This window comes from Arabidopsis thaliana, chromosome 4, assembly GCF_000001735.4.
Source record: "Arabidopsis thaliana chromosome 4, partial sequence".
NCBI lineage: Eukaryota > Viridiplantae > Streptophyta > Magnoliopsida > Brassicales > Brassicaceae > Arabidopsis > Arabidopsis thaliana.
The window spans coordinates 17672380-17699869 of record NC_003075.7 but is presented as its reverse complement, the minus strand read 5'-3'; the positions used below and the strand labels follow the sequence as shown (position 1 = coordinate 17699869).

Below are 27490 nucleotides of genomic sequence, written 5' to 3'. Positions count from 1 at the left end.
ATGAATCGCAACAAACAGGTCGCAATCACAATGATAAAAATATCTACTGGCACTACTTCATAAGGAAGGATCTTGTAAGAATATTACTTTCGTTTTATTCGGATAAGCAGAAGATATTCGTTTTTTTTCTGGCTCGTTTTTTCACCTATTCAAGTTTTATGTCAATTTGGTTACGTACTCCAAATTGTGGCACTTGTAATTTGACACTCTTTATCAAAGTTATCACTTATCTTACTTGCCAACGAAACTAGTATCAGTATTCAGAGCCATTAATACAAATCAATCAAATCTTAGAGGAAGAACTAAAATGATGTACATAAATTGATGTTTTAGTTTTGCCAATTAGCATAAATAAATACTTTTAAGAATCTTTTCACATTTTTTCTCTAATAAAAGTGAAACATACACATTAAATCTTTTCACATTTTTTCTCTAATAAAAGTGAAACATACACATTAGAATCAGTTGTTCACCATATATAAAAAGGCTCGCCAAATTAAGATCTGGACATACTTAAAATGGGATTGGGCTGGTAAATATTCTAAAAACATTCCTTAAAAAGCCCACTCTGATAAGTCCGCGACTTCGAAACTCCGATGCAGACCGAAATTGGTTCTATAGTTTGGGAGAGAATGACCAGACCGGTTCAATCAATTTTCCTTCGATGGACCCAACCGAATAACTTCCATGTGGGGACACAACTTAAGCTTGTAACGACCAGACATTCAAAGAGTTCCGTCAAATAGTAATAGAGAAAGACTAAAGAAGAAAATATGGAAAAATAAACAATAAATAATAATAGAAAAAGACTATTGAAGAAAATATGGAAAAATAAACAATAAATAATAATAGAAAAAGACTATTGAAGAAAATATGGAAAAATAAACAATAAATAAAATACCTACTTACCGTGGGTCCCACTACGGTACTACTGCCGCCTTCTCCGACCGTAATCAGCCGTCACCTGCCGGTTTAGTTACAATAACAATTTAGTATTTATTTGAATTCTTTCTCTCATCGAAGTCTAAGGAAGATGGAGCGAGGAGCTTTAGTGGGTTCTTCTTCTACTTCTAGCTACTATGTTCCTTACCACTTTCGCCAATCAAAGTCGAATTTTTCGTCATTCAAACCAAAAAATAAGCTAAACCCTACTCAATTCCGGTTTAACTGTTCATGGTTTAAGCCGGTTAGTTCTATAACGGCGGCGAAATGCAATATGTTTGACTACGCGGTGACTGCAGCCGGCGATGTGGAGGCTGAGCATCCAGTTGACGACAAACAGTTTGTGCGTTGGTTCCGTGAAGCATGGCCTTATCTTTGGGCTCACCGTGGCTGCACATTCGTCGTTATTATCTCCGGCGAGATCATCGCCGGCTCTTCTTGTGATGCCATTTTGAAGGTACCGTCTTTCTTCACCGTATTATATACTTTGATTTATGAGAAAAAAGCACGCAAGGTGTTCGATTGTTTGCTTGCCTCAACTAAAGTTGTTACTATTCTTATTTTGCTTTGTTATATGATCTTTTCTTTGCAATGTGCTTGAGTTTTCAGTTCTCGTATTTGAGTAGAAGGTGAAGTGATTTGATATATGTGCAGGACATAGCGTTTCTTCATCATCTAGGAATAAGGTTTGTTTTAGTTCCTGGAACTCAGGAGCAAATCGACCAGCTTCTGGCTGAGAGAGGTCAGAATATTATAAGCTTTGTCACGATGTTAGATTCTAGACTATAAACCTTGCTAGCGTCAAGTAAATGGTTTGGTTAGCTACGAGTCTAATGCTGTGTGAGTTGCAGGACGCGAGGCTACGTATGTGGGACGTTACAGAGTAACGGATGCAGCATCTTTGCAGGCTGCTAAAGAAGCTGCAGGAGCAATATCAGTGATGCTTGAGGCCAAATTATCTCCTGGACCTTCTATTTGCAATATCCGTAGACATGGTGATCGTAGTCGTTTACATGATATAGGTGTTAGGGTTGATACCGGTAACTTCTTTGCAGCAAAAGTGAGATTTTCCACTTTTTTTATTGTTCATACGACCTTGAGTCTTATTAATGTCGTTCATAATGACCGATGATTATCTTGGGTCTTGTTGTGGCAGAGAAGAGGTGTTGTTGATGGTGTTGATTTTGGAGCGACTGGTGAGGTAAAGAAGATAGATGTAGATCGGATTTGTGAGAGGCTTGACGGTGGTTCTGTAGTTTTGTTGAGGAACTTGGGCCACTCGAGCTCCGGAGAAGTCTTAAATTGCAAGTATGCTCGCTCTTCTCCAGAGAAAAATGCTTCTTCCATTAACCTTAGAAAGATTAAAGTTTTCTAATTCCACTTTACTTCTGCAGTACCTATGAGGTTGCTACAGCTTGTGCTTTAGCTATAGGAGCAGATAAGCTTATTTGCATAATGGACGGCCCAATTCTTGATGAGAGTGGACATCTTATTCATTTCTTGACACTTCAAGAAGCAGATATGTTAGTTCGAAAACGGGCACAACAAAGCGACATAGCTGCAAATTACGTAAAAGCCGTTGGAGATGGAAGCATGGCTTATCCCGAACCTCCTAACAACACCAATGGTAATATTACTTCTGCTCAAAACGGGAGAGCCGTTTCATTTTGGGGAAACGGAAACCACACTCCGATCTTTCAGAACGGTGTTGGATTTGACAACGGAAACGGATTGTGGCCTTGTGAGCAAGGTTTTGCTATTGGTGGTGAAGAAAGATTAAGCCGCTTAAACGGTTATCTTTCTGAATTGGCTGCTGCGGCGTTCGTCTGCAGAGTGAGTGCTTTTTAAACGTTGGTCTTGATTCTACTTGCCACCATTAAACTGAAACCGTTTGCTTTGCTTCCCTTATGAAGGGTGGAGTCAAAAGAGTTCACTTGTTGGATGGTACTATAAGTGGAGTTCTATTGTTGGAGCTTTTCAAAAGAGATGGAATGGGAACTATGGTTGCTAGGTACATTCATTCTTTTCGTCTTCACTCGCATATACTCCTGGCTTTTTCGTGTTCTTACAATTCTATATTGCCTGTTACGTGCAGTGATGTTTACGAAGGAACCCGTGATGCCAGAGTGGAAGATCTAGCAGGAATTAGACATATAATCAAACCCTTGGAGGAATCAGGGATTTTAGTTCGCAGAACTGATGAGGAGGTAACAACCCTTACTATCTTCAACATCTCATTGTTTCATCGGTTTAAAAACACTGCTAAAGGGTTTGATCTTTAAATGCAGTTACTGCGAGCTTTGGATTCATTTGTGGTTGTGGAAAGGGAAGGACAGATCATCGCTTGTGCGGCTTTGTTTCCGTTCTTCAAAGACAAATGCGGAGAAGTTGCTGCAATCGCGGTTGCATCAGATTGTCGCGGTCAAGGCCAAGGCGATAAATTGCTCGGTGAATAAACTCAAACCCTTTCTGTTACATTTGCAAAGCAAAGCCAGAGAACCTCAATGCAACAACACAATCTATTTCTGCAGATTACATAGAGAAGAAAGCTTCATCTCTCGGGTTAGAGAAGCTGTTCCTACTCACAACGCGAACAGCGGATTGGTTTGTGAGACGAGGGTTCCAAGAATGCTCAATAGAGATCATACCAGAGAGTAGAAGACAAAGAATCAATCTTTCAAGAAATTCAAAGTATTACATGAAGAAGCTAATCCCTGATAGAAGTGGCATTTCAGTTATGAGAATCTAAGCAAGAAGATGACACACATTAAGCAAACACACAGAACCATATTGTAAAATCAATATTCATAATTCTCAAAAGCTTTCAACATTGTTTGATTTCGAAAAATTCAAAATACTTATTTTGATCTCAATCTCAGTTTCATTCCAAAGCTACAATAGCACCAACCGCTTTGAGTTTCTCCATGATCTTCTCAGCTTCTTCTTTAGTAAGACCATTCTTCACAATCACTGGGGCTTTCTCAACCAAAGCCTTAGCTTCTTTCAATCCCAGATCCGTGAATGCTCTGATCTCTTTTATCACTTTAATCTTCGAAGCCGCTTCGAATTTCTCAAGCTTCACATCGAAAGTAGTCTTCTCCGCCGTTTTCGTCTCCGTAGAAGCTGACGCGTCGCCGACAGATCCGGTAACAGCTACGGCGGAACCGTAGCGATTGAGACCTATTTTATGGCTGAAGAGGAGTGAGTAATCGTAAAGCTCAATCCGATTCAGTTTGAGTAAATCGTCGGCGATTCGCTCGAGTTTCTTCGTTCGAGCTTCGGGAGAAGCGACGGCGCATAGGTGACGAGTAGCGGAGGATAGCGGCGTCGTACGGTGGAGGTAACCGAGAGATCTCGAGAAAATTCCGGAGATCGGAGCTCGCATTTTCGCCGGTGAATGGAGGTTTTTGTTAGGGTTTTCGCCGTCCGTTCAATTTCATTTCATTTTGCCGGTACTTTTTGCTCGTCAAATAAAATGGGCTGTCTAAGGCCCACATAATAAGGCCCATAACGAAAACAACTAGTATGCACCCAAATCAAACCCAACCAAACTAAAAGGATGAAAAAAGTAAATATATATATATGTTAAAAAAAATTGAATATTTGTTTTTTCTTTGGGAACATAAAGACTACTTAAGCTAATGAAATCAAGTTTTTCTGTTTGAACTCATAATTAAATAAATTAACCTAAACTTCATAGGATTAATATAGACATTCCCTATGATTATGAATATAGGCATTTTATAGTTAGATGAGTGTAATGGTCAAGTCGTGGTACAAGGGGACCCAACAAGGTTTTGATTCTAGTTAAAGCAAAATTGGGCCAAGCAATAGACTTTTATTTCGCTAATTTGCTTTTTGCATGACTTTATAAACAAGAAAACAGACCAAAAGAAGATAAATTGTTATAAAAAGATTAGCTTAAAAAGCGAAGCTAAAAAGATCGTACCGATATTAACATGGGGGAGGCAAAAGCCTTCATCAAAAGATGCAGGGAGAGAGGAGTTGTAGTGAAACCAGCCACATATCTCAAAAGCAGTTCCCACTACTTTTTTCATATTTATAATTCAAAAAAACAATACTATATAAACGTTAGTATCAATGGATTTAACTATTTATTTCAATTATTTACTTTTTATGGGCTGTTTTCTAAATAAAAACATGATGGGTAAGCGGGGCCATGAACATTCGTAGGTATATGCATGTGTAATCCATTGAAGACATAATAACATTATATATGTATGAATCAAATAAAAGACTGGTCCCTTTATCTCTTTTATAAAGCAAAAGGTGAAAGAGCCATTATTAAAAAGGCAATATATATTAATGGTTTATACTTCTCAAGAACGACAAATGAATAAGTATAATGTTGTGAAATTAATCTTCTTGTATAAAACATTGTTTTTTTGTCTTTGTTTCTTGTAACAAAGGCCGTTACCAATAAGTGAATATTGCAATTAGATAGCATCGCCAAATTCAATCGGTTAGTTGGCTCATATTAGTGATCCATGTTTAGCCTAATAATATTGTACTAAAACACAGATGATGCATGCAGTTGAGAAAGTATTTTTGAGGTCTAATCGTATATTCCAGTGTTTTGAGTTTGATAATGTATAAATGTAAAATAAGCCTTTCTTGTGTGAGAGTCTGTTCACCTCTAATATTAATCGCTCACTAGGATCATATATATGTAAACATACCTTAATAAGATCGATTATGAATGATCAAAAGCATGACAATATACATTTCAGAAGCGTGCAAGCCACTAGAGGTGCATTCACGAGATTCCAACTAAGAGATTCCCTAACCAAAGTAGCTGTCTTAAGATTCTATTTATATATATTCACGAACCGAGAAGAAGTGAAGTAGTGAACATGCTTTTATTAGAAACATGGAATATTATATCTAACAAAAAAAACATGGAATAATTATAGAACTTAATCAGTATTAGTTGTTGTTGAATTTGATATTTATTGCTAGTCTTATTCATTTATACTATATTTTTCCACCATTATAATTCCAGTAGTTCAATGATCCTCCAATGTAACAGTAACTAATTTACATATAAAGCTCACGTATCTAGAAAGAAACTCACTTACTAGTTTTGAGCTTTTCGTGTAACATAGAACCATACATTCATTATAGAGGAAAATAAACCCTATTATTTCGGATAAACAAAAGTAATCACAAATTTCATTCCAAAATGGATTTTTAAAATTAATAAATACCAAAGACAAAACAAAAAATCACGAATTGTATGAACCTTGATACCCACCTCAATGATCAGAATTACTTAATTAGTCCTATTCCAAAATCCAAATTCATATTATGAACTGCATTATCATCATAATCGTAACTCTCTCAATCTCAAAGCCCATCATCAACCATCACCACACGTGTGAAACCATCTCAAGTAAAAATCGAACTTGCGAATTCCTTATGAAAAAATAAAAACAACCCTTTACGTTGGCCGCCACGCACTAGCCCAAACCACCGGCTGATCTCTCCAACAAAGGAATATTCCGGCGGCATCAGGACACTGTACCATCGACCAAACACCTTCTTTATATCTCCTCAACAAAGCTCTGACATCATCCGCCACCTCATCACTATACCCCACCGCTCCAAACCCACTATTCCTCATCCTCCTCGACCACTTCCTCGCTGTCTCTCGCCTCTCCGTGGAATCCGACGGCTCACAAGCCACAAGATCAACGATCGCACGTCCCGCTGCACGCTCTAGCATCAACCTCTCGTTGCTCGTCCTTGGAAAACTCTCTTCCCATGACTCGAAGCAAACCCTAAACCATCGTAAACATTCTCCAAACCCTCTCAAGAACTCATCATCAAAGCCACCTTCTTCTTCTCCGACAAGATCAGCTTCTTCTTCTACGACCGTCACAATCCTCGGTCTTAACCGTCGGAAACTCGATATCACAGCGTCTCTAGGGCTTCCACGTGAAGCGATCCCATGCATCGCGCCTACGCAGTTAATGGCCAAGACTTCGTCTGGTTTAACGTCGAGTTCGTTGAGATCAAACTCAGATAAATCTCCAACGTGATGAATAATGTTAAATTTGAAAGGAACTCCCATAAGCCTAGCGAATTTCTCCATTCGGTTTCCGATCTCTTTCATCATCCGATGCGACGCCGTTTGATCGTTGACAAACTTGTTGGCCACGACAACTGTGGTTAGCCTTAGGTGAGGCGTGTCGTCTGATCTTGTGGCTAAAGCTTCTAGAAGAGTCGGCCATTGAGTGCAAAACGTGGAGCTTATGTCAACGATGTGGATCTTTGCCTCTCCGTCTACTGCTTCCAAGATTGCTCCGTTTGCCGCCACGTGTCCAAACGTGGCCCAGGGGCTAACTTCTTGGAACTTTAGTACAGTTTTTCGCGTTGACTCGAAGGAGCAAGTCTTCTCTGTGGCTGCAGCTGTTACCATGGTTCGGTAGCATCGTTCGCCTGAACCGGTCATGCGGTTGAAGAGAGCTTGGAGGAAGTAAGAAGCCAGTTTTTGCTCGGTGTCTCCGTACGGAGAAGAGAGCTCGTTGAGCGTCCATAGGATTTGTTGCGCACGTGCAGTGTCTTTGTCGGAGAAGGCACGTGCCGCTTCAAGAAGGACCGAGTCTGCCCACTTGGCATTGGCTGAGAAGTCGAAGGACGGAGGAGTTTGAGGTATGGAGAACGCGGAAGGGTCATTATGGTGGCCGGAGGAGGAGTAAGGCGAGGCTAAAGCTGCGGCTGCGGCGGTGGAGGAAGGGGTTGATGATGTGGCGGGATGGTATTGGGTGGGAGTAGTGAAAGGAGAGTAGTAAGTATTAGGATTGTTGTGGTTGTGATGGTTGTGGTGAGAAGAAGAAGAGGAAAGGTCTTCTTCATCCATGAAAAAGTTGAAGCATTCTTCGACGACGTCGTTTTGTGGAAAGTTGTAGTGATAAGCAGTTTGTGGAGAGCCAGTAGTGGTGGTGGAAGTTCTGCTTAACGAAGATTGATTTGTAATGATACTATCGGATTGTTGTTGTTGTTGGAGACTGACTAGTCTAAAGAGAGTATCCATTTTTTTTTTTTAATGAATAAGAAAATGAATAGAAGAAAGGGAGACCCACAATATCTAAGATTTAATACTTTGTTGTGTATATTGCATCAGCATCATGTGTTGTCTTGTATATTTATATATGTATATTTTTTTTCTTGTGTTTCTCGGTGGGAGTGGGTAAATCTAGATGAAGGTGAGTTGTAGAGAATGGGTTTGGTGGATTTGTGAGTTTTTATTAGTAATTTAAAAGACTAGAGAATAAAAAAAGAGCATGAAAAGAGGATTTTTTGCATCGAATTGTTGTCCCATGTTTATCTTTTGGACTTTGTAGACTGTTTGAATCTAATTGGGTTTAGTGAAAACATAATTAGAGAGAGAAGAGACCACTTTTGAACAATATTCTTCTCTCTCTTTATTTTTTGGGGCAAATCAAGAATGTGTTTTGTTTTTACTACAACCCTATAGCTAACTGAGATTTTGGACAAAAATAATGATCCTACTTTTTGCAGTAATATTTGTTTCTACTGAAAAATGTTGATTTAACTTACGAAAAATTACAGAGCAAATATATTTTCTAGTTACAAAATATCAACAATATCTTATATAATTTTCTTTATTCTACATGGGAGTGTATTAGTTAGATAGTTTGGAGGTTTCATTAAGTAGAAAAAAGTCCTGAGAAAAATAAAATAAAGAGGAAAAAGATAAGAAGGTCGATATCATGTAATGGCTTAGTGGGTTTCGCTTTTTCTTCTTTTGTTTTCACATCGATCCACCCAAGTAACCTTCCCTCTTATTTCTTCTTCAAAATAAAATTTATAAATACATATCTCTCTCATGCAATATTGTAGGAGTAGTAGCACTTACGTGGATCGTTCATCATATGAATTTGAAAACGACATGCATGTTATATATACTTACAGATATGGCGTAAAATTCCGAAAAAAATCCGTATATAATTACGATGTTTGTTTATATATAGGCCAAATACATGAAACCAACCAAGTGTTTCAAGTACTATCGATCCCAAGTCTCAACTGGTGTAAAATAAAAAGACTCTTTACGCATCCTAAATCAACAGACTAACAAAAAAGTTAGAATGTCCTACTAATACCAATTCTAACCAATCAAAACACCAAACTCATAATCGTTTTAGACATTCCGCGACTACGTTACTATCAACACTGGTGCATGAAAACTCTATTTTCTCTTAATCGATTATTTTTAAGAAATTAGTGTAAGAGTTCTGAACGCTCTGAATTTTTGACATCAATAATCAAGAAATTAAACGTTGACCAACAAAACAATGCTAATTAAAGAATTTCAGATCCAGACTAATTTTCAAAACATGTGAAAAGCTAGCATCTACAATGAACAAGTAGATTGAAATTGCAAAAGTTTCATGACCATTTTGTATGATACCTATAAGATATATACATGATATATAAATACTTAAGTGGTCACCATTTACATAGTAACATAGAGACATGTGAATATAATTATAAAATAGAGAGAGAATGTTCATAGGTGTGAGTGAGTGGGAGCAGGCGTGAAGAAAAGCTGACGGCGTGCATCAACATCATCAAAGCTCCACATTTGCCTTTGCCTCCTAACCTCTCTCCATTCTCTGCCACTATTTTTCCCTTTTCTCTCTTCTTCTCCATATATACCTCTTTACTATTTTAGATTTTCTCAAATATTACTATTTTTTTTTCTTCACATTTACCCGTAAGAAACCAACCAATGTGTCATATTCTCTTACCTTATATAAACAGCAATGTGTAATTATTATCTCAGAAATCTAGGGCATGCTTCTTTGTTTTCTTGTTCTTCAATCCTACTTGTTTCAATTTAAAACCCTCTCCACTAAGTCATGCCATTTTTGTTTAGAGTCTATATACCCTTCATTGTCCTCTCTTTGAATCTCCCACCTGAGGACTTATTATTCTCTACACTTATTTAGATTTCCCACTTTTTTGGTGTGTGTGTTCATATTTATCCATATGTCTACTGGTTTATGTATATGCGAACCTCTAATTAACCAACGGCACTTAATGCATAGGCTCATCATGATTTTCTCGTTTGTCTCGATACAAAGCATTAATCTTGTCTATCCCCCCGAGCTCATGCCCATTGTTTAATTTCGTTTAAAATCCCGAAGTCTCAAAATTGGAATAATTTGATCGCCACGTACGTAGCACCATTATAAAAAATAAAATAAAAAATCTAAAAACTAAATGATGATGTTATTTTGTATATTAACAAGCAAACCTACATTACATAACTCTCCATATTTTCTAGTATGTAGGAAAGTTTCGGACATATTTAGATATATGCTATATCATGCTAAAATTCCAAACTAATTAATGAAGAAAGTGATCAAATCTACATTATAGCCTAGGCTAGACATAATGCAGTAGATATTTACATCTTATGAGTCATCACCATCTCTGGTAGATCAAATGTTCTCATGATCAGTTTCTTCTACAATTATTAGAAGAAACCCCACGCTCTGCTTCTTTGTCCCTTTCTTCGAAACCTATCGAGTGTTGCAATTCAGTTTCTTATGTAATTTCTCGAAATCTGTTCTTGCATTCTAGGAAAAGTCCCATCTTAATCTTTTGAAGAATATATATATATATATATATATATATATATATATATATATATAGTCGATAATAATTTCGGTTATATGTGCCACTATGTTTTATACACAACACCAAACAGCCATAGCATAAATGCATAATTACATTGTTTATGTATACAGTAGACCCTAATTTGTTTCTCGCATATAAACCCATATTCATTCGCTAATTTGGTTGTTATGCATGCCTGTATGCTAATTAAGATTTATATACTTGGAGAAAACATCTTCCCCATGGTTAGGATTGTTTAGCCCCAGAAATGAACCGTTAACTTATCTTTTTCGATTAGTAATGAAATGATCAAATATTTTTACAAAAATATTCTACTATCCTTCAATTAAGCCATAGACAAAAAAAACCTGTAGGTCTCCCATCAATCACACAAAGGTAAAAAAACAGACTTTTAGGTGACCAATTTCGTACCATTTTGTAAAATCTAAATCGGAACAATGTAGAGCAAATGATGTAGAAAATATCATACATTATTAGAACCAACTCAATCAAACCTAACTCAAAATAATAATTTTGACATGACTATTCCCACTAAAACTACATATAAGTGACACCGGCTAAAGTTTTTTAAAAATTGTACGGCATACCAAAATCATGGAGGTTGATATGATATGTGTAGAATCATCCGAAAAATATATATTTGTGAATTTACACAAATTTATGGGTCATCAACGTACGTCTAGACCTCTTTCAAACAACTTTTTATGATTGCAAAATGTTATTTGGTTAATGGATTTCGTAACACAACAAATATCTCATCAACGAACTTCGTCCACCACTTGAATATGAAACCAAGCTGGTTTTCTTAGTCCCATATATAACTGAATTTTTCCTTCCCTAGTCACACTTTTAGCGATAGCAGGAGCAGTGACATCAGTCCGAACCGCGACCAAGTGAAATTACAACCTTCAAAACCGTTGCTAAACTGTGATTTTTTTATTTTTTTGGTAATGGCTAAACTGTGAATTTTATCCAGCAGATCACAGAATCTTGGCAACTTATGGGGTAACGAACTAGCTTCCCATGGCAGAGTGACAATCGGAGACCACAACCACACGAGCAACTTCAACGTCATCCCACAGCTGTTCCAATGCCTGTCCAACACATAACTCAGCAGAATCGCTTAAAGAAAAAAAATGATTAACAGTTTTATTGTTTATTTTTCTTTCTCAAAAGCATCCCAAATATTTTAGAGAAGCAAACATATACCAGAGCCCAAAATTTGTTAGGCCCTAAAGGCCAATAAAGCAAACAAAGCCGTGTAAAGAAAGATCTTAATAGCTTTCAAGGCCTATAAAGGCCCATTCTAAGCCCAAATCTGCATGTCCAACTTTTTTGAAAGTGTCATTTTCCATGAAGTCAAGGTAAACGCATTATTCAATTGGAGAAGAATAAAAAACACTAGTTATTGAACTAGAATGATGAACAGAGACATAAGCAATTAGTACCAAACGAATAATAAAAAGACATAAAGCAATCAATGTTTTTGAGTCCAAATAGAACCAATGGGCTTGGTCCAACGTGGCGTCCCCGAAGTGTCGGGTTTTTTGCAATAGTCTCTGGGTCAACGGTCCTCCAATTTCTCTTTATTTATATAAACGACCCCATTTCTTATTATTGTCAAAAATCACCGCACTTTTGTCCCACAATTGTCATTCAATTTGGTCAAAGTGAAATCAACGTGAGCAGCCAAACAACAAAAAACCAAAGCTACGAAAGGTAAACTTCTTAGAAAAATCTTGCAAAATATGGTCCAATTAAAACTCTCTGTATATTATATTCCATTTTTTTCTATACAGTATATATTATATTGAGTAAATCTAAAAATTACGTCATTTACTCATCCATAGTATTTTACTAGTTTTTAAACCTTTTTTTTTCTGTAATCTTCTAATTTTTTTAATTATAAAATGTCCACATTCATTCACAAATTTGGGAATAAAAACCAATCATAAACTCAACAATAATAACATAAACGCGTAATGTACTCGTCATGGCCTGCATGAATGTTTCAAGAATGATTTAACGTTCGTTATAAATGGAAAGTAGTGCATGTCTTTATTTAATTATTCTCTTCAATAATAAGTCGAATGTTTTTATTAAAAATGTAAGAGAAACTTTGTTGGACACACGAATTTAAAACGAGTCAACTCAGCTTCTCATCACCAAATGTTAATAAACTCAACGACTCGGTCAAATGCTTAAGCAAAAAAAACTCAGATCTTTGAATAAAAAAAAACTTTACCTTTCTTCTCCATTAAAAGCTTCCGATTTCTCTTCTTCACCCACCAAAAAATAAAAAGGTTCCTTTTTTCTTCTCCACCAAATATACAGAAGAATTTGAAACAGAGAGCCAAACAAAAAAGCCATTGAAGCTGGAAGACAAAAAAAACAGAGGAGATTGAAGAAGAAGAGGGAGTAAGAAGATGGAGAGTTACCTAAACGAGAATTTCGATGTGAAAGCGAAGCATTCTTCAGAGGAAGTGCTTGAGAAATGGCGTAATCTCTGTGGCGTTGTTAAGAACCCTAAACGTCGGTTTCGTTTCACCGCTAATCTCTCTAAACGCTATGAAGCCGCCGCGATGCGTCGCACCAACCAGGTTTTGTCTCTTTTCTTTTTCTTCTATGTCATCGTTGTTAATGATTTTGTTGAAATCTTCGAACTTTTAGATGGATTTTGTGTATAGCGATGAAGGATCTTAAAAACTTTCTATATACAGGAGAAATTAAGGATCGCTGTTCTTGTTTCCAAAGCTGCTTTCCAATTTATCTCTGGTGAGTTTATATGTGATCAAAGTTGCTGATTTGTGTCAAAGTTTCGATTTTTGTTTGTTTGTTTGTTTGTTTATGTGAGTTTTTGTTGTAGGTGTTTCTCCAAGTGACTACACTGTCCCTGAAGATGTCAAAGCTGCTGGCTTTGAGATTTGTGCTGACGAATTAGGATCAATTGTTGAAAGTCATGATGTTAAGAAGCTCAAGTTCCATGGTGGAGTTGATGGGCTTGCAGGTAAGCTCAAGGCATCTCCCACAGATGGCCTTTCTACTGAGGCTGCTCAGTTATCCCAAAGGCAAGAGCTTTTCGGAATCAACAAGTTTGCAGAGAGCGAAATGAGGGGTTTCTGGGTGTTTGTATGGGAAGCTCTTCAGGATATGACTCTTATGATTCTTGGTGTTTGTGCTTTCGTGTCTTTGATTGTTGGGATAGCTACTGAAGGATGGCCTAAAGGATCACATGATGGTCTTGGCATTGCGGCTAGTATTCTCTTGGTTGTGTTTGTTACAGCTACTAGCGATTACCGCCAGTCTTTGCAGTTCCGTGATTTGGATAAAGAGAAGAAGAAGATCACTGTTCAGGTGACAAGGAACGGGTTTAGACAGAAACTGTCGATTTACGACTTGCTTCCTGGTGACATTGTTCATCTGGCGATTGGAGATCAGGTTCCTGCTGATGGTCTTTTCCTCTCGGGATTCTCTGTGGTGATAGATGAATCGAGTTTGACTGGTGAAAGTGAGCCTGTGATGGTGAATGCGCAGAATCCTTTCCTTATGTCTGGAACCAAAGTGCAAGATGGATCTTGTAAGATGATGATTACTACAGTTGGGATGAGGACTCAATGGGGAAAGCTAATGGCGACTTTGACCGAAGGAGGGGATGATGAAACTCCACTGCAGGTGAAACTCAATGGAGTTGCTACCATCATTGGCAAAATTGGTCTTTTCTTTGCGGTGGTTACTTTCGCGGTTCTGGTGCAAGGAATGTTTATGAGGAAGCTTTCAACGGGAACTCACTGGGTCTGGTCTGGTGATGAAGCATTGGAGCTCTTGGAATACTTTGCTATTGCTGTGACAATCGTTGTGGTTGCGGTTCCTGAAGGATTGCCTTTAGCTGTGACTCTAAGTCTTGCGTTTGCCATGAAGAAAATGATGAACGATAAAGCTCTTGTGAGGCATTTAGCAGCATGTGAGACTATGGGATCTGCAACGACGATTTGCAGTGACAAGACTGGTACACTCACAACCAATCACATGACCGTTGTGAAGTCTTGCATTTGCATGAATGTGCAAGATGTAGCAAATAAAGGTTCTAGCTTGCAATCAGAAATCCCGGAATCTGCGGTGAAGTTGTTGATTCAATCGATTTTCAATAACACAGGAGGCGAAGTTGTTGTCAACAAACATGGGAAAACCGAGCTTTTGGGGACGCCAACAGAGACTGCTATATTAGAGTTGGGGTTATCTCTTGGAGGTAAGTTCCAAGAAGAGAGGAAGTCTTACAAAGTGATCAAAGTTGAGCCTTTCAACTCCACAAAGAAGCGAATGGGAGTTGTAATCGAGCTTCCTGAGGGAGGACGTATGCGTGCTCACACGAAAGGAGCTTCCGAGATTGTTTTAGCTGCTTGTGACAAAGTTGTAAACTCGAGCGGTGAGGTTGTTCCACTTGATGAAGAATCAATCAAGTATCTGAATGTTACAATCAACGAGTTTGCTAATGAAGCTCTTCGAACTCTTTGCCTTGCTTATATGGATATTGAAGGCGGGTTTTCGCCGGATGATGCAATCCCGGCTTCTGGATTTACTTGCGTAGGGATTGTGGGAATCAAAGATCCCGTACGTCCTGGAGTTAAAGAATCTGTTGAGCTTTGTCGCCGTGCTGGAATCACTGTGAGGATGGTTACAGGAGATAACATTAACACCGCGAAAGCAATTGCTAGAGAATGTGGGATTTTAACTGATGACGGTATAGCCATCGAAGGTCCCGTATTCAGAGAGAAGAATCAAGAAGAGTTACTAGAACTGATTCCAAAGATTCAGGTGCTTTTTGTTTCATGAACTAAAGACTTAATTTTTTTTGTTTAGTTTTTGAAACATAACCTTTCCTATGTTCTTATACAGGTGATGGCTCGTTCTTCACCAATGGATAAGCATACACTTGTGAAACAGTTAAGGACAACGTTTGATGAAGTTGTTGCTGTCACTGGAGATGGAACAAATGATGCACCTGCACTTCATGAAGCTGATATTGGACTAGCAATGGGAATTGCTGGAACTGAAGTGAGTATATGATAAGATTTTGTTATGTCATTTGTGAGAGCTAAAGAATCTAAAAGTTTCTATCTGTATAACCTTTTAGGTGGCGAAAGAGAGCGCTGATGTCATCATTCTCGACGATAACTTCAGCACGATCGTCACAGTTGCTAAATGGGGACGTTCTGTTTACATAAACATCCAGAAATTCGTTCAGTTTCAGCTTACCGTTAATGTTGTTGCACTGGTTGTTAACTTCTCTTCAGCTTGTTTAACCGGTAGGTTTAGTAAGAATACCAATTCAATGTCTCGAAAAGAATCATTTTGGATTCCTTGTTTGACACAGCTCTTATGATAATCTTCAGGAAGTGCTCCTTTAACTGCTGTTCAATTGTTGTGGGTGAACATGATCATGGACACACTTGGAGCTCTTGCTTTAGCTACAGAGCCACCAAACGACGAGCTGATGAAGCGTTTACCTGTTGGAAGGAGAGGCAATTTCATCACTAATGCGATGTGGAGGAACATTTTAGGACAAGCTGTTTACCAATTCATCGTAATTTGGATTCTCCAAGCCAAAGGGAAGGCTATGTTTGGTCTCGACGGTCCTGACTCAACTCTCATGTTAAACACTCTTATCTTCAACTGCTTCGTCTTCTGTCAGGTAAAGAACAAAGATTACTGATAACAATACTCGAGCTATAAAGATAGATTCTTGACATGACTTTGGTTCTGAAAACTCCAGGTGTTTAACGAGATAAGCTCGCGAGAGATGGAAGAGATCGATGTTTTCAAAGGAATACTGGACAATTACGTCTTTGTGGTTGTGATCGGTGCAACGGTTTTCTTTCAGATCATAATCATCGAGTTCTTGGGCACATTTGCAAGCACAACACCACTCACAATAACACAATGGATCTTCAGTATCTTCATAGGTTTCTTGGGTATGCCAATCGCCGCTGGACTGAAGACGATTCCCGTTTGATCGTTCCATCAAAATTGGCTCGAAACCACTCTTTAAAGATCTCTATATTAGACCAGTTACTTCAAAGTTTAGAACGGACAAGTCTTCTAACAAAGTTTTTGCATTATGCAATGACTCTGTTTTTTATTCTTGACTTTTATTTTTCAGTTTGATTAGTGCTATTAAGGACAAATATCTGATTTCCTCCATTTTTGTAAAACTCTCTGTATCTTTGAAATGACACTTCTCTTTTCTTTCTTTTTCTCATTTTTGGAATCTAAATTTGGTCTCTATTGAATGACAAATGCAAAAATACAGAAAAAGGACATTGAAAAAACAGAGGAAGCAAAAGGTTAAAATAAGAAAAATGATTATTTGGGTACAAAATTGTTATCTAGCCAGACTGTAATTTGATATACTTAGAAAATCTCTCAATGAAGTCATGGCTTTTAGTGGGAGCCTCTTCTCCTGACATCATATCTCATCAGTCAAAACTGATTCCATATAACAATTCCAAAGCCTGTCAATCTCAAAACTGTAATAAATAAGAAAGACTCTTCTTTAAGAAAAGAAAAAAACATTTTTAAATGTTATCAATTTAGGATCTCTATGAAGTAAAACCATTTTTTAGATTGAAAAAATGAGTATACTATAGTCATTTGTCCCTTGTAGGCGTATAGGTAAATTATAATTTCTATGTGAACATTAGACCGGTAAAATATTCTATAACTAATTGTTTAAGTTTGTGATCGTGTGAATAAATGTTCATAAATAAAGGACTAATTAATATCTAGAATGAAAATAGAATTTACATAAAGATTAGTTATTTTTGTGATATTTCAATCTCACTAGTCATTAGTTTATCCATCTCCTAACCAAAGTGAGAGTTGTAACTAAATTGTGTTACCCGTGAATCTCACATATGTCTACACAAAACCCAACAGAAACAAAATGGTTTAACTCAATGATAATAAGCAAAAAAAAAAAATAACAATTGGGACATACTAATATTCATTGAAAGATAGGCAACAGAAAATTCAGAAGCATTAACTAGTTCTTGGTGAAGTAAAGCTTGACCCTTTATGCTTCTTGATTTGTTGAATAATCTCTTAGAGCAACAAAACATTGGCCTTAAACCACACACACATTATCTTTAATTATATTCTGTCAGTACTTTATGCTTCTTAATTTGTAAGAATGCATTTTGTTTGTAATAAGTCTTTTAATTCGTTGCTAATCATTTTGGAATTAAAGCTTTAATTAATGGAACCAAAACTTTGGATCCCAAGTTGTATTGTATGAGACAGTTGTTTCTCACTTAAACAAGTCGTTGGGTTGTTGTTTCTTCAGTCTATTACACATATGTTTTTTTTTTTTTTTCTCAACTGCATTTCATTGAAAATATTAACAATAATCCTATAAACACACACAAAAAAAACAATCTACCTCTATATGTACGAGTACGATGCACTTTTGACTTGCGCGTAGAATAGTACGTTAACTTAAAAACATCACATGCAAATTTCTGTATAAATTGGGGTTTCATCTTTAGATCCAATCATTGATCCAAAGTACTTCCACAGTTCCACTACAAGTTGTTGGTTTCTATAATGCTAAAGAAAACTTATTGGAGCAAAATATATATCCGTTTTAGTTTATCGTGATCGACTGATTGTCAATTCGTAAAAGTAGTTATCTATCAAAGATAAGTAACGATGATTTTTCCTAAACAAGAAAATTTTCTTTTTATTTGATTAATTTTTTTCCAAGATATTATATATTGAGATTTGAGAACATGAAAAGATCACGAAGGACTTTGTGGAATGGACATAACATGTTGAGTAGCATACAGATGGATTCACTTTGGAGATGACCAAAAGTGTCAATAAAGATAAGAAAATAAATATATTTATCAAATATAAAATAATTTTACCTTACCTTAAAAAGAGTTTTTTCATTTATTATTTGCTATGAATGAGCCCTTTTGAAAGTTAAAGAGGTTAAAAAAATGGACTTTGATGCCAAAAAAAAAAAAAAATCTATGACAAAATTTTGTAATATCAAATGAAAAAGAAATTGCAACATAACAAATAAAAAAATAAGACAATAAAAAAATAAAAGAGGATGTGAAACCAAATCACTGGCACTGCAACTATTGGCCTAAAACTATTCACCCTTTCTGTTTTTCTTATTTATTTACATTCACTCCTCATATTTCCTAGATTCTCTCAGAGAAGCCCCTAATGTTTTAATAGTCACATTTCATCCCCAAGAAATCCAAAGACCTTCATACGAAGAACCTATATGAGTTACTTCATAAAAATTGAAATAACCGATGTATTCAGACCATTTTTTCTCTATAATCAAATGATTGAATATAAAACCAAATCAATATGTTGCCAAAAAAGAAACCAAATCAATATAAGCCAAAACTTGAAGAAGAAAGAAACTCTCTCTTCATAGCCTACGCATTCTCTTGGCTGGTGGAGAACTTTGATCAGAATCATCAAAAGACAATCGGCGTTTAGCGCCACTTCCTGAAGCCGGCGGTTCGCGAGAAACCGCTATTTCCGGTGGAGGTGTCATATGTTTCCTCTCCTCAATCTCTAGCGTTCTCTGATAACACAAATATACATTTTCCTACAAAACCCAACACTCCTAAGATTATGATCATCAACATCAAACAATCAAAATCGAATAAAAAGACACCAAGATTTATACATTCTCATTAGAAGTCCACCAAGAGATCGAACCAAACTTGTTAGCTATCTCTTCTCTAGTCAATCTAATATCCGATGAGGTAGAAGAAGAAGCTAGCAATGTAGTAACAGCAGCAACAACAAACTGTCGATACTCCGTAAAACTTATCTCTACATGGAAACAAAAATGTGATATCAATAAATGCTTTGATCTTGAGAAAAAAATGTGTTTCTTAATAGAGTTACCTTTAGTTAAAGCAAGAAGAGAATCAGAGGATCTTAACAACACCAAGTCTTTAGAAACAGAATGGTTGTCCTGAGAGATTTTAGCAAGGAAGTAGTTGAAGTAATGAAAAGGAGTGATCAAGTTCATCTTCCAGTCCAATGTGGATAGAATCAACAGTTCAGTTTTACGAATGACATCGGGTTTGAAAACGAAGTCATGATCTTGAGGGTATTGTGATAAACCAGGAACAATACGTTCCTCCATTTTAGCAGCTAATGATAAACAAGCTACTGATAACAATCGCATCGCCCATGTTTCATCTTTCTGCAACTACAAAGAAACCATCTTTAAGCTTTAATCTGAAGATAAAGGTGAGATTTTTATAGATAAATGAAACTGGAGATTGAAACTTACACCGATGAATCTTTTGTGGAGAAACAGATCGAAGTATGAGATTGCAATGTAAGCTGTTTGATGTTGGAACCCAAATCTTGTTCTTGTCTGAGATTAAGACAAAGAACCAATCAATCAGAGATTAAGACAAAGATCAAAAAAGGGAAAATCTTTTTGAGATTACGGACAGTGAGAATCCAATCGATGGCAATCAATCTATCGGAAGACGACGTCGTTTTAGAGGGTAGGGTTTCGAATCGGAGATTCTCTTTAAGAACAAGGTCTGCCACATAATCTTCATCATCGATCGTAGTAGTAAAGTGAGGTTCTTGCTTATCAGATCTCTCAATCGTCTCGTCGTCGTCTTCGTTTAGAGAAGACTCCGATTCGTGGCAGAGGAAGAGAGCGAGACTGTCTTTAGGCTCACCCATTTAACGGCGGCGATGATGATGAAGACGACGGCGGCGGCGGAGATAGAAGTGTTCTTCTTCTTCTGCTTCTGCTTCGGTGGTGTGTCCGTACACATCAAAAGGGGAATTATAAAGAATTTGTGAGAAGAGTGTTTTTTTTTTAATTTATGAGATGAGAGGCAAAGTTATCGCAGTGAATATAGGGGAAGAATAAGAAGGGAAGCTAAATCATCGTATTTGATTTTTCTTCCATTACTCGATTTGGGATTTTAGGAGCAAGTGACGAAAAAACAAAGAAAAAAGAGAGAGAGAGTGGAGAGAGAGAGAGAGTCTCCCGCGTCTGGTGCCGCCAAAAATAAGTGGGGGAGAGAGAGGGGGCGTTATTTAGCGGTTACATTTAAATTAAAAATCTTTATTATTTGATTAATTTTAGGTTTTATTTGTTCACTAATATTTGAGTATATGTATAATATCATCACTCTTTTTTTTTGGGTCGACAAATAATCACATTTTTTAAAGGAATGATTACTCTTTTATTTTTTTAATATCCAGCAGGATTACTTGTGTTTGAAGACTTTTTGATGCTAGTCAATTATGGGTTTTTTTTAATTTAACAAAATTGTTTTTATCTAATAGTATTGTATTTTCTTGAAAAAGATTTCTGCTATTTCCATTAAACTGTTTTGTATTTTGTTGATTATTTAAGTTTAAGCAAATTTATTTTAAAAAAACTTTTTTAATTTCGGAGTTGTCTATGATAATGTGAACTTTATTGATAAATTAAATGTTATTAATAGAAATAAATACTTAATGCAGGAATGGAGAGCGTTTAGAACTATTGTGGCTGTCTTAAATATATGAGATTTACACGTTTTAAGAACGTCCATATATAAATGTCATTGTTTTTACCTGTTGAACTTCCTTGATTACACTCTAGATTTCTTACATGAACAAAGTTCACGGATTCTGTTAAGAATGTTATCATCAAACTTTTTCTTCTATTTATTTGTTGTTTTGTACAAATGGAATTTTCTTTCGGTCTCTGAGATAAGATTTATAGGATCCTTTGAATTTGTATCAATCATTTAGTTAGGAAAGAATAATGATCCCATTGAAATTTATGTGCAGAAAGTTAAATCCCATTCCAAATACAACGTTCTTATTAACATTTCTCATTAGTGTATTCCACGTACCACCCCCTTTGTTGCTTTTGTAGTAACTTCTATTTTAAGAGGTTTGAATTAAAATGTACTTTATTCAAAATAGAATTGTGAACAGAAAACAGAGGAATAGCTAGTTTAGTTATTTCCCACTTATTGACTTCAATTAAATTCAGACCTAGAAATTCATTTTCAATGGAAGAAAATAAAGATCAAAAGAGCAATTTTGCAATAAGTTTTTTTTAGGAATTGGTGGGGGAAACACCATACCATTCCCACTAAAAAAAATCCTCTCAACTTTTTAATTTAGTTCCATATCATTATTTTTGCTAAGTCATATACAAATTTTCCTATAGTTCTATTGCAATTATTATTCAATTTTTCTTCTCCGTAAATCTTTTTGTTTCCTCACTTTTTATAGTTATATTCACGGTAACGAGTAATTAGGCCTACGAGTAATGACTTCCATGTTAGGTGAGAAAGTTGTATATGACTCATGTAGTAGATGTTACGAGACACGAAGATTGTGTATGAAAATTTATACAGTACGTAGATAAGAAGAGTAGATATACGTAAGCAAATTCACATAGATTGTAGGTAGAAATATAGACAAATACTGAATGAGTATATTTATTGTAAAAATAGGTAGGTCTCGTTAGCGGGTTCCAAAACCTTATCATGTGTTAAATTTTGATGTATACAAGAAAAATTGAAAGCAGAATCCGATGTATCGTAAACCATCCGAATTATAACTGATTATCCAATTGGATGAAAGTGGAATTATACTATACAATATGTAATATGTTAAGAAAAAAAAAGAACAACAATTTACTAATTTGTACTATAATTAGTCTTGAACAAACTTAAAATCAAATAAATATTTATTTATCCATCAGCAAATGAGGCTCCCATCTTTATATGTTTCTGGTCCCTTTTTTGACAAATTTTTTAAAAAATAAAAAGACTTGTATATATAGGCGCATGGCTTTGGAGCCGAGTCATTCAATATATAGGATAATTAATTTTTCTATTATAGTATTAATATTTATAAGACTAGATGTAAGAAAAGGGTATAAAACCAAGAAGACGCAAGATCCAAAATCTGCAACTTTTATGTGTATGTTAGTGAAGTATCAGCAGCATTTGTTCGATCTCCCCCCTAGATACAAGTAATATTCTCACATTACGTATTTTACAGATTATTTTTGTATTTCCTTTTTTTAACTTCTGACTTGTATTATTGTGCATTTCTATGTATATATATACAATGATTACATTATGTTACAAATTTTTTTCTGAGATGTTTGTATGTAGTCAAGATGAGGGACCAATTTCACAATAACTTGAAAAATGCATTTCATCATTTTAGAATTTAGATGATGTGATCTGCAATTGCCAAGATTGACCGAAATTAGTAACGATGATGATGAATTTGCAGGATATTTTTTTATCACTTCAAAACAAGTTTTGGGTCGTTAGGCTAACTCGCTTGGTGAATATCTATGTCTAATTTGTTTTTTTTGGTGAAACAAAATTATTTTTGTTTTCTCGTGCTTTTCTTTCTATGATTGTCTTCCCTTGTTGATAAGGAATCAAAGTCTTTTGTGGTCTATTTCACGCATTTAATAAAATTACTATTATGTGGAAAATAAAATGTAATATTGGTAACTAAATATGACATTACATATAGCAAATGAGACGAAAATAAATGCTCCTATTTGAACATAGTGAACTCTTAAGAGTTAAGAAGGGTTAACAGTCAGACATATAAAAAAAAAAAAGAGTTAGTAACCAAATATAATTTGATCACATTTTTAATGAACTAACAAATCTAGGATACCTAACACACGTTACACACAATATTTTCCAATCTACTTATGATTCCTTTCGAGGTGTGTATTAGTCTATTCATCCTCTAGCAAAAACAAAGAAACTCGGTCCCTCTGTTTCCACAAGAAGGTCTCTATGGACAAAAAAGACATAACACTATCAAATATCAATTGTGTATGATGTTGAATAATACATGAAAGAAATATGATATAATATATAAAAAAAAATTGATGGTGGAATGATGGCGCACGTGACAATAACTACAGTGGAGGAGCGTCGGTCACGTGCGAAAGGCTGGATTGCCTCAGAAACGAAGAAGAAGAAGACGCTCCACCTCTGCCTAACTAGTAACAATCCAAAAAACTATATGATATAAATATAAATTATGATATCATGTCACTACTAGATAAGTTTCCTATAAGAGTAAAAAAGGTTTAAAATAAATAATTACAGTGACGATATAGTCTGTGCCATGTGTTGAATTTCTTTGGGGCTTGGTGCCCATCTAAGTGGAACCTTTGACTGTGTGAAAGTTTTTTACGATTCCAAGACAGTCAAACTTTGACCAAATATTTCTATTTACGTGTGTCCGATTTATAACTTTGGTTACAGCTTGGATTTTGGATAAGTAAATTTTTTTCTTTTTTCGATTTACGTTTTGGTGTATAAAAGACTAACAAGTGTTAGGTGGGAAGCATCATGGTTTTAGCAAGAGAATATAAAACTCTATGAATAATTGAATATAACATATTAACTTTCACATACTCATAAAATTATATAATTGACAAAATGTAATACAAAATGGTTCGTTGAAGGAATAGAGTACAACAAAATGATCAGCCACCTAACTCTTACGATTCATATCCGTTGTGTTAGTTGTGTACTGTTTGCAATTTACATAACCATTAATGTTATCGACAATATATTCATGCTTGATTCACTATATATATGATGAGTAGTAATAGTAAAAAAAAGTACATGTACATATCACAGCTTATCCGAATTATTAAAAGAAGTCTTGAAACTCGTGTGAACTCTAGTTCACGCTTTAGAGTAATGAAACTGCTCATTTAATTGTTACACATACATTTTTTTTTTATATAAAATCTCATCTAACTTGTTTGGAGGAAATAGTATATGTATATTGCCATTGAATTGTAACAGCTAACAAGAAAAAGGCAACGAATTCGTGCTTGTAGTGTTGTATATTTGATAAGAATATTTATTAGATGAAGAAGACAAGAAAGCAATTCCCATTTCGTTACAAACAACAACAAGAGGCTTCGCCGTATACTATTTATTACGTTTCCTGAATACACTCTACACTATATTGGCCCTCCTTATTTAAAAACATATTTTCTTAATACACATAAGTTTTGATTCTGTTTTAATTGCAATCATACATAATTGTTTTTATTTTGACAAAAAAAAAACAGAAAAATCATACAAAATTTATAACATCTAATTATTACAGTGACACGAAATCAGATACATAATTTTTTTACTCAATTTTTGTTAAAAAAAGAGTTCGTTGCTATAGATTTAAAAGAAAATTGCGAAAGTTCGTAGATAAAATTAAATTTTGTAATGCTATAGTATGCGACTATCTCCATTCTCCACAAGAGAAGTAGATGTAATAGTGAGTGTTAACTGTTAAGCATTTCGGGATATTACTAATAATGGGCCTAAAACTTATTATAAGGTAAGACCCATCTTTATCAAAATGTTTCTACAGGCCCAATATATAAGTGAGAGTGACCCATGTGTAATAATGTAGCCAATGTAGCCGGTCTACATAACTGAGGTCCATGCTATAACAATCTGTTTTTCTTTATCAATCAATGCTAGAGTTTGCCCAAAAAAAAAAAAATATATGCTAGAGGGTACTCATTGACATTGTTACTCCAAAATATATGAACAAACAAAGTTAATATATCGATGGACATATTCGATAGTTATTTATTTCACGGACACAGAAATAAGATCGGTGGACAAATTAACAAATATACCCATTCCTCAGCAAGAAACATAAGATCGGCCCTCACAGCTGAAGCTTTGGCGATGCTTCTCGCTCTTCAGCAAGCCAAAGATCTTGGATTCACCTCTCTGTCAATTGCTTCTGATTCACAACAGTTGATCAAAGCCATCACCTCGAGAACTCCATTAACGGAGCTCCATGGAATCCTACACGATATTCTCCTCCTCGCGTCGGAGATTGGGTTTGTTAGGTTTCACTCTATCCCTCGAAATGAAAATCGACTTGCAGATGCCCTTTCAAAATTGGGTCTTGCTTCAATTTCGTCTTTGTACCCGGTTGACTCCGGTTTAAATGTTTAATTTCTAATGAAAACCAACTTTCGCACAAAAAAAAAAAAAAAAAAATGAACAAACAAAGTGTATACAATTCATTAATTTTCTACAACGACAACTCTACAAGTATTGATATGATGATAGATAAATTAGCTAAATAGTGAATAAAATGTCAGTTGTTTAATAGACCACGTTGAACATACACGTTTTAAAATCAAAACACAATCAATTTGTTGACGTGTTTAGACATATTCGATAGTTATTTATTTCACGGACACAGAAATAAATTAGTTTTTACTTTTAGTGATGGAGCTGTTATAGGCATGATTGTTGTACTTGTTAATAATTTCCCCTAATTTGTCATATTAGCAATCGTAAAAGAGAAAGTGCCTCATGAACTATATGAAGAGGTCAGCGTGAGCGTGCCAGCAACTTGAGAGATTCGTGACCAAGTATCTATCAAAAGAGCTCTATTATTTTTTGAGGCTGAGTCAGCGACTAATAATTTCGTTATTAAATTACCGCTTTTTCATTTGTTTAATCATACTTTTCGTATACTCTATGGTTAAATCGTTAATTTGTCGCGAAGAGGCAATGTGACGTTTTACACAACATAATCCAACAAATGAAACAAAAAGATATTACCATAACCTATTATTACCTATCACAATCTTACCTAATCTTTGTCGGTCTTTGAAATGGTACATTGCCCATCGCATAAAGGGGTATGGTGCGACTCCGGCTCGTAGCAGTTCCGTGGGTTGATGAATGGTTGTTTCAAAACAATAAATGTTTCAACTTGGACGAAGATAATAATTTCATGAAAACGAAACCATTACATGACTATCATCATTTCATTATAAGAATATAAACATGGACGAGCTCAACATTTATTTAGCTGACTCCTTCTTTTATCATGTGTTTTATATACAAATACATGACTAGGATCTGACACTGTAGTATTAGTATTACCAAATCTTAAACTAGACCTAATTTTCCCTGATAAAATAATTTAAGGTTATTTTATTCCGCTGACATTTAACATGGTATAATATATTTGGACGGTTCATTTCAAACATGTAGAATATTCTAATTAAATAGAAGAGACTTTATAATCATATTAATCAATATCGATAACGTATTATCCACAATGCAACTTATTACCCTTTTTGCCATGTTTTGTGAACCGCTTGGACCGTACACCAACCCCAAAATACGGTAGTTCAAATGCGGCTAGCAATGTATTTTGTTGATTCTAAAAAAAATTGTCGATTAGTTATATATATCAGACACTATCTAAAATACCCGTTTTAAGTATTTGGAATTAATAAAATAGTCAAAATTGGAATACTAATTTCCCATAATTACTAAACTTTTATTTTACTCGTTTTACTTATTATACTATCCGTTATGTACGAACTACATTTATGTCGTTTGTTTTATCTGTTTTACTCTAATTTGCACCGTCGAAACCATCAATCCACTAAAAAAAAGGGTAAATTGTAGGACTAATTAATGGATATCCATTAACACAACCATACATCTTAATATGAAATGTGTGTACCTTTTCCAAATATACGTCGTCGCCAACAACTATACAATGGATAATTAAATATAAAGCAGAACATTTGGATAAAGGCCAATATTTGATTAAAGACTTGGATATAATGTGAAGGCATATATTTGTTTTTGGATAGAATAAAACTAAAAAAAGTGTGTGCTTAGGAAAGTTCGTCCGACGTGTATATGAATCAGCAAATACTTATCTTGATCCTCTCCGTGTGGGTCCCATTTCGACGTGTTCACATTTTCCACCAATTAATCAATTTAGACCATTA

At 35.4% G+C, this 27490-nt stretch overlaps 5 protein-coding genes, 3 long non-coding RNA genes, 1 other non-coding gene and 1 pseudogene across 13 annotated transcripts; 5 read left to right on the top strand and 5 right to left on the bottom strand.

Annotated features, from left to right (window-relative positions):
* Positions 1-288: 288 nt before the first annotated feature.
* AT4G09555 lies at positions 289-934 on the bottom strand. The gene has a single exon (NR_142289.1). It is a non-coding gene; the product is annotated as an other RNA (long non-coding RNA).
* NAGS2 (N-acetyl-l-glutamate synthase 2) lies at positions 879-3811 on the top strand. 2 transcript variants are annotated; one of them, NM_202972.5, is made up of 9 exons: positions 879-1399; positions 1597-1684; positions 1794-2002; positions 2099-2250; positions 2337-2775; positions 2856-2953; positions 3038-3149; positions 3231-3390; positions 3474-3811. In NM_202972.5, exons 1-9 carry the CDS (start codon positions 1034-1036, stop codon positions 3689-3691), a joined length of 1842 nt encoding a protein of 613 aa, NP_974701.1. In that variant the 5' UTR covers positions 879-1033; the 3' UTR covers positions 3692-3811. The 2 variants fall into 2 exon arrangements, with proteins under 2 accessions (NP_974701.1, NP_568032.1); NM_119930.3 differs by having other exon boundaries at positions 3231-3811.
* AT4G37660 (Ribosomal protein L12/ ATP-dependent Clp protease adaptor protein ClpS family protein) lies at positions 3600-4374 on the bottom strand. Its single transcript, NM_119929.3, has one exon. It carries the CDS (start codon positions 4325-4327, stop codon positions 3824-3826), a length of 504 nt encoding a protein of 167 aa, NP_195481.1. The 5' UTR covers positions 4328-4374; the 3' UTR covers positions 3600-3823.
* AT4G09535 lies at positions 4261-4454 on the top strand. The gene has a single exon (NR_142288.1).
* Positions 4455-6010: 1556 nt separating this feature from the next.
* On the bottom strand, positions 6011-8183 carry SHR (GRAS family transcription factor). Its single transcript, NM_119928.3, has one exon. The coding sequence runs from the start codon at positions 7997-7999 to the stop codon at positions 6404-6406; it is 1596 nt and encodes a 531-aa protein (NP_195480.1). The 5' UTR covers positions 8000-8183; the 3' UTR covers positions 6011-6403.
* A 1410-nt stretch (positions 8184-9593) lies between these two features.
* On the top strand, positions 9594-9899 carry AT4G09525. Its single transcript, NR_142287.1, has one exon. It is a non-coding gene; the product is annotated as an other RNA (long non-coding RNA).
* A 1578-nt stretch (positions 9900-11477) lies between these two features.
* On the bottom strand, positions 11478-11684 carry AT4G09515. The gene has a single exon (NR_142286.1). It is a non-coding gene; the product is annotated as an other RNA (long non-coding RNA).
* A 1080-nt stretch (positions 11685-12764) lies between these two features.
* ACA2 (calcium ATPase 2) lies at positions 12765-17011 on the top strand. The gene is made up of 7 exons (NM_119927.3): positions 12765-13235; positions 13356-13410; positions 13502-15447; positions 15529-15687; positions 15767-15938; positions 16026-16324; positions 16406-17011. The coding sequence occupies exons 1-7, from the start codon at positions 13062-13064 to the stop codon at positions 16643-16645; spliced, it is 3045 nt and encodes a 1014-aa protein (NP_195479.1). The 5' UTR covers positions 12765-13061; the 3' UTR covers positions 16646-17011.
* Positions 17012-18605: 1594 nt separating this feature from the next.
* Positions 18606-20702, bottom strand: CYCD5;1 (cyclin d5;1). 3 transcript variants are annotated; one of them, NM_119926.5, is made up of 5 exons: positions 20131-20702; positions 19964-20050; positions 19570-19879; positions 19346-19494; positions 18606-19264 (listed from the first exon to the last, which is right to left on the bottom strand). In NM_119926.5, exons 1-5 carry the CDS (start codon positions 20371-20373, stop codon positions 19082-19084), a joined length of 972 nt encoding a protein of 323 aa, NP_195478.2. In that variant the 5' UTR covers positions 20374-20702; the 3' UTR covers positions 18606-19081. The 3 variants fall into 3 exon arrangements, with proteins under 3 accessions (NP_195478.2, NP_001328589.1, NP_001320153.1); NM_001342451.1 differs by having other exon boundaries at positions 18606-19494; NM_001342450.1 differs by having other exon boundaries at positions 18676-19494; positions 19570-19873; positions 20131-20517.
* Positions 20703-25280: 4578 nt separating this feature from the next.
* AT4G37620 lies at positions 25281-25679 on the top strand (annotated as a pseudogene; the record flags this gene model as incomplete). Its single annotated transcript has 1 exon — positions 25281-25679.
* Between the last annotated feature and the right edge of the window lie 1811 nt (positions 25680-27490).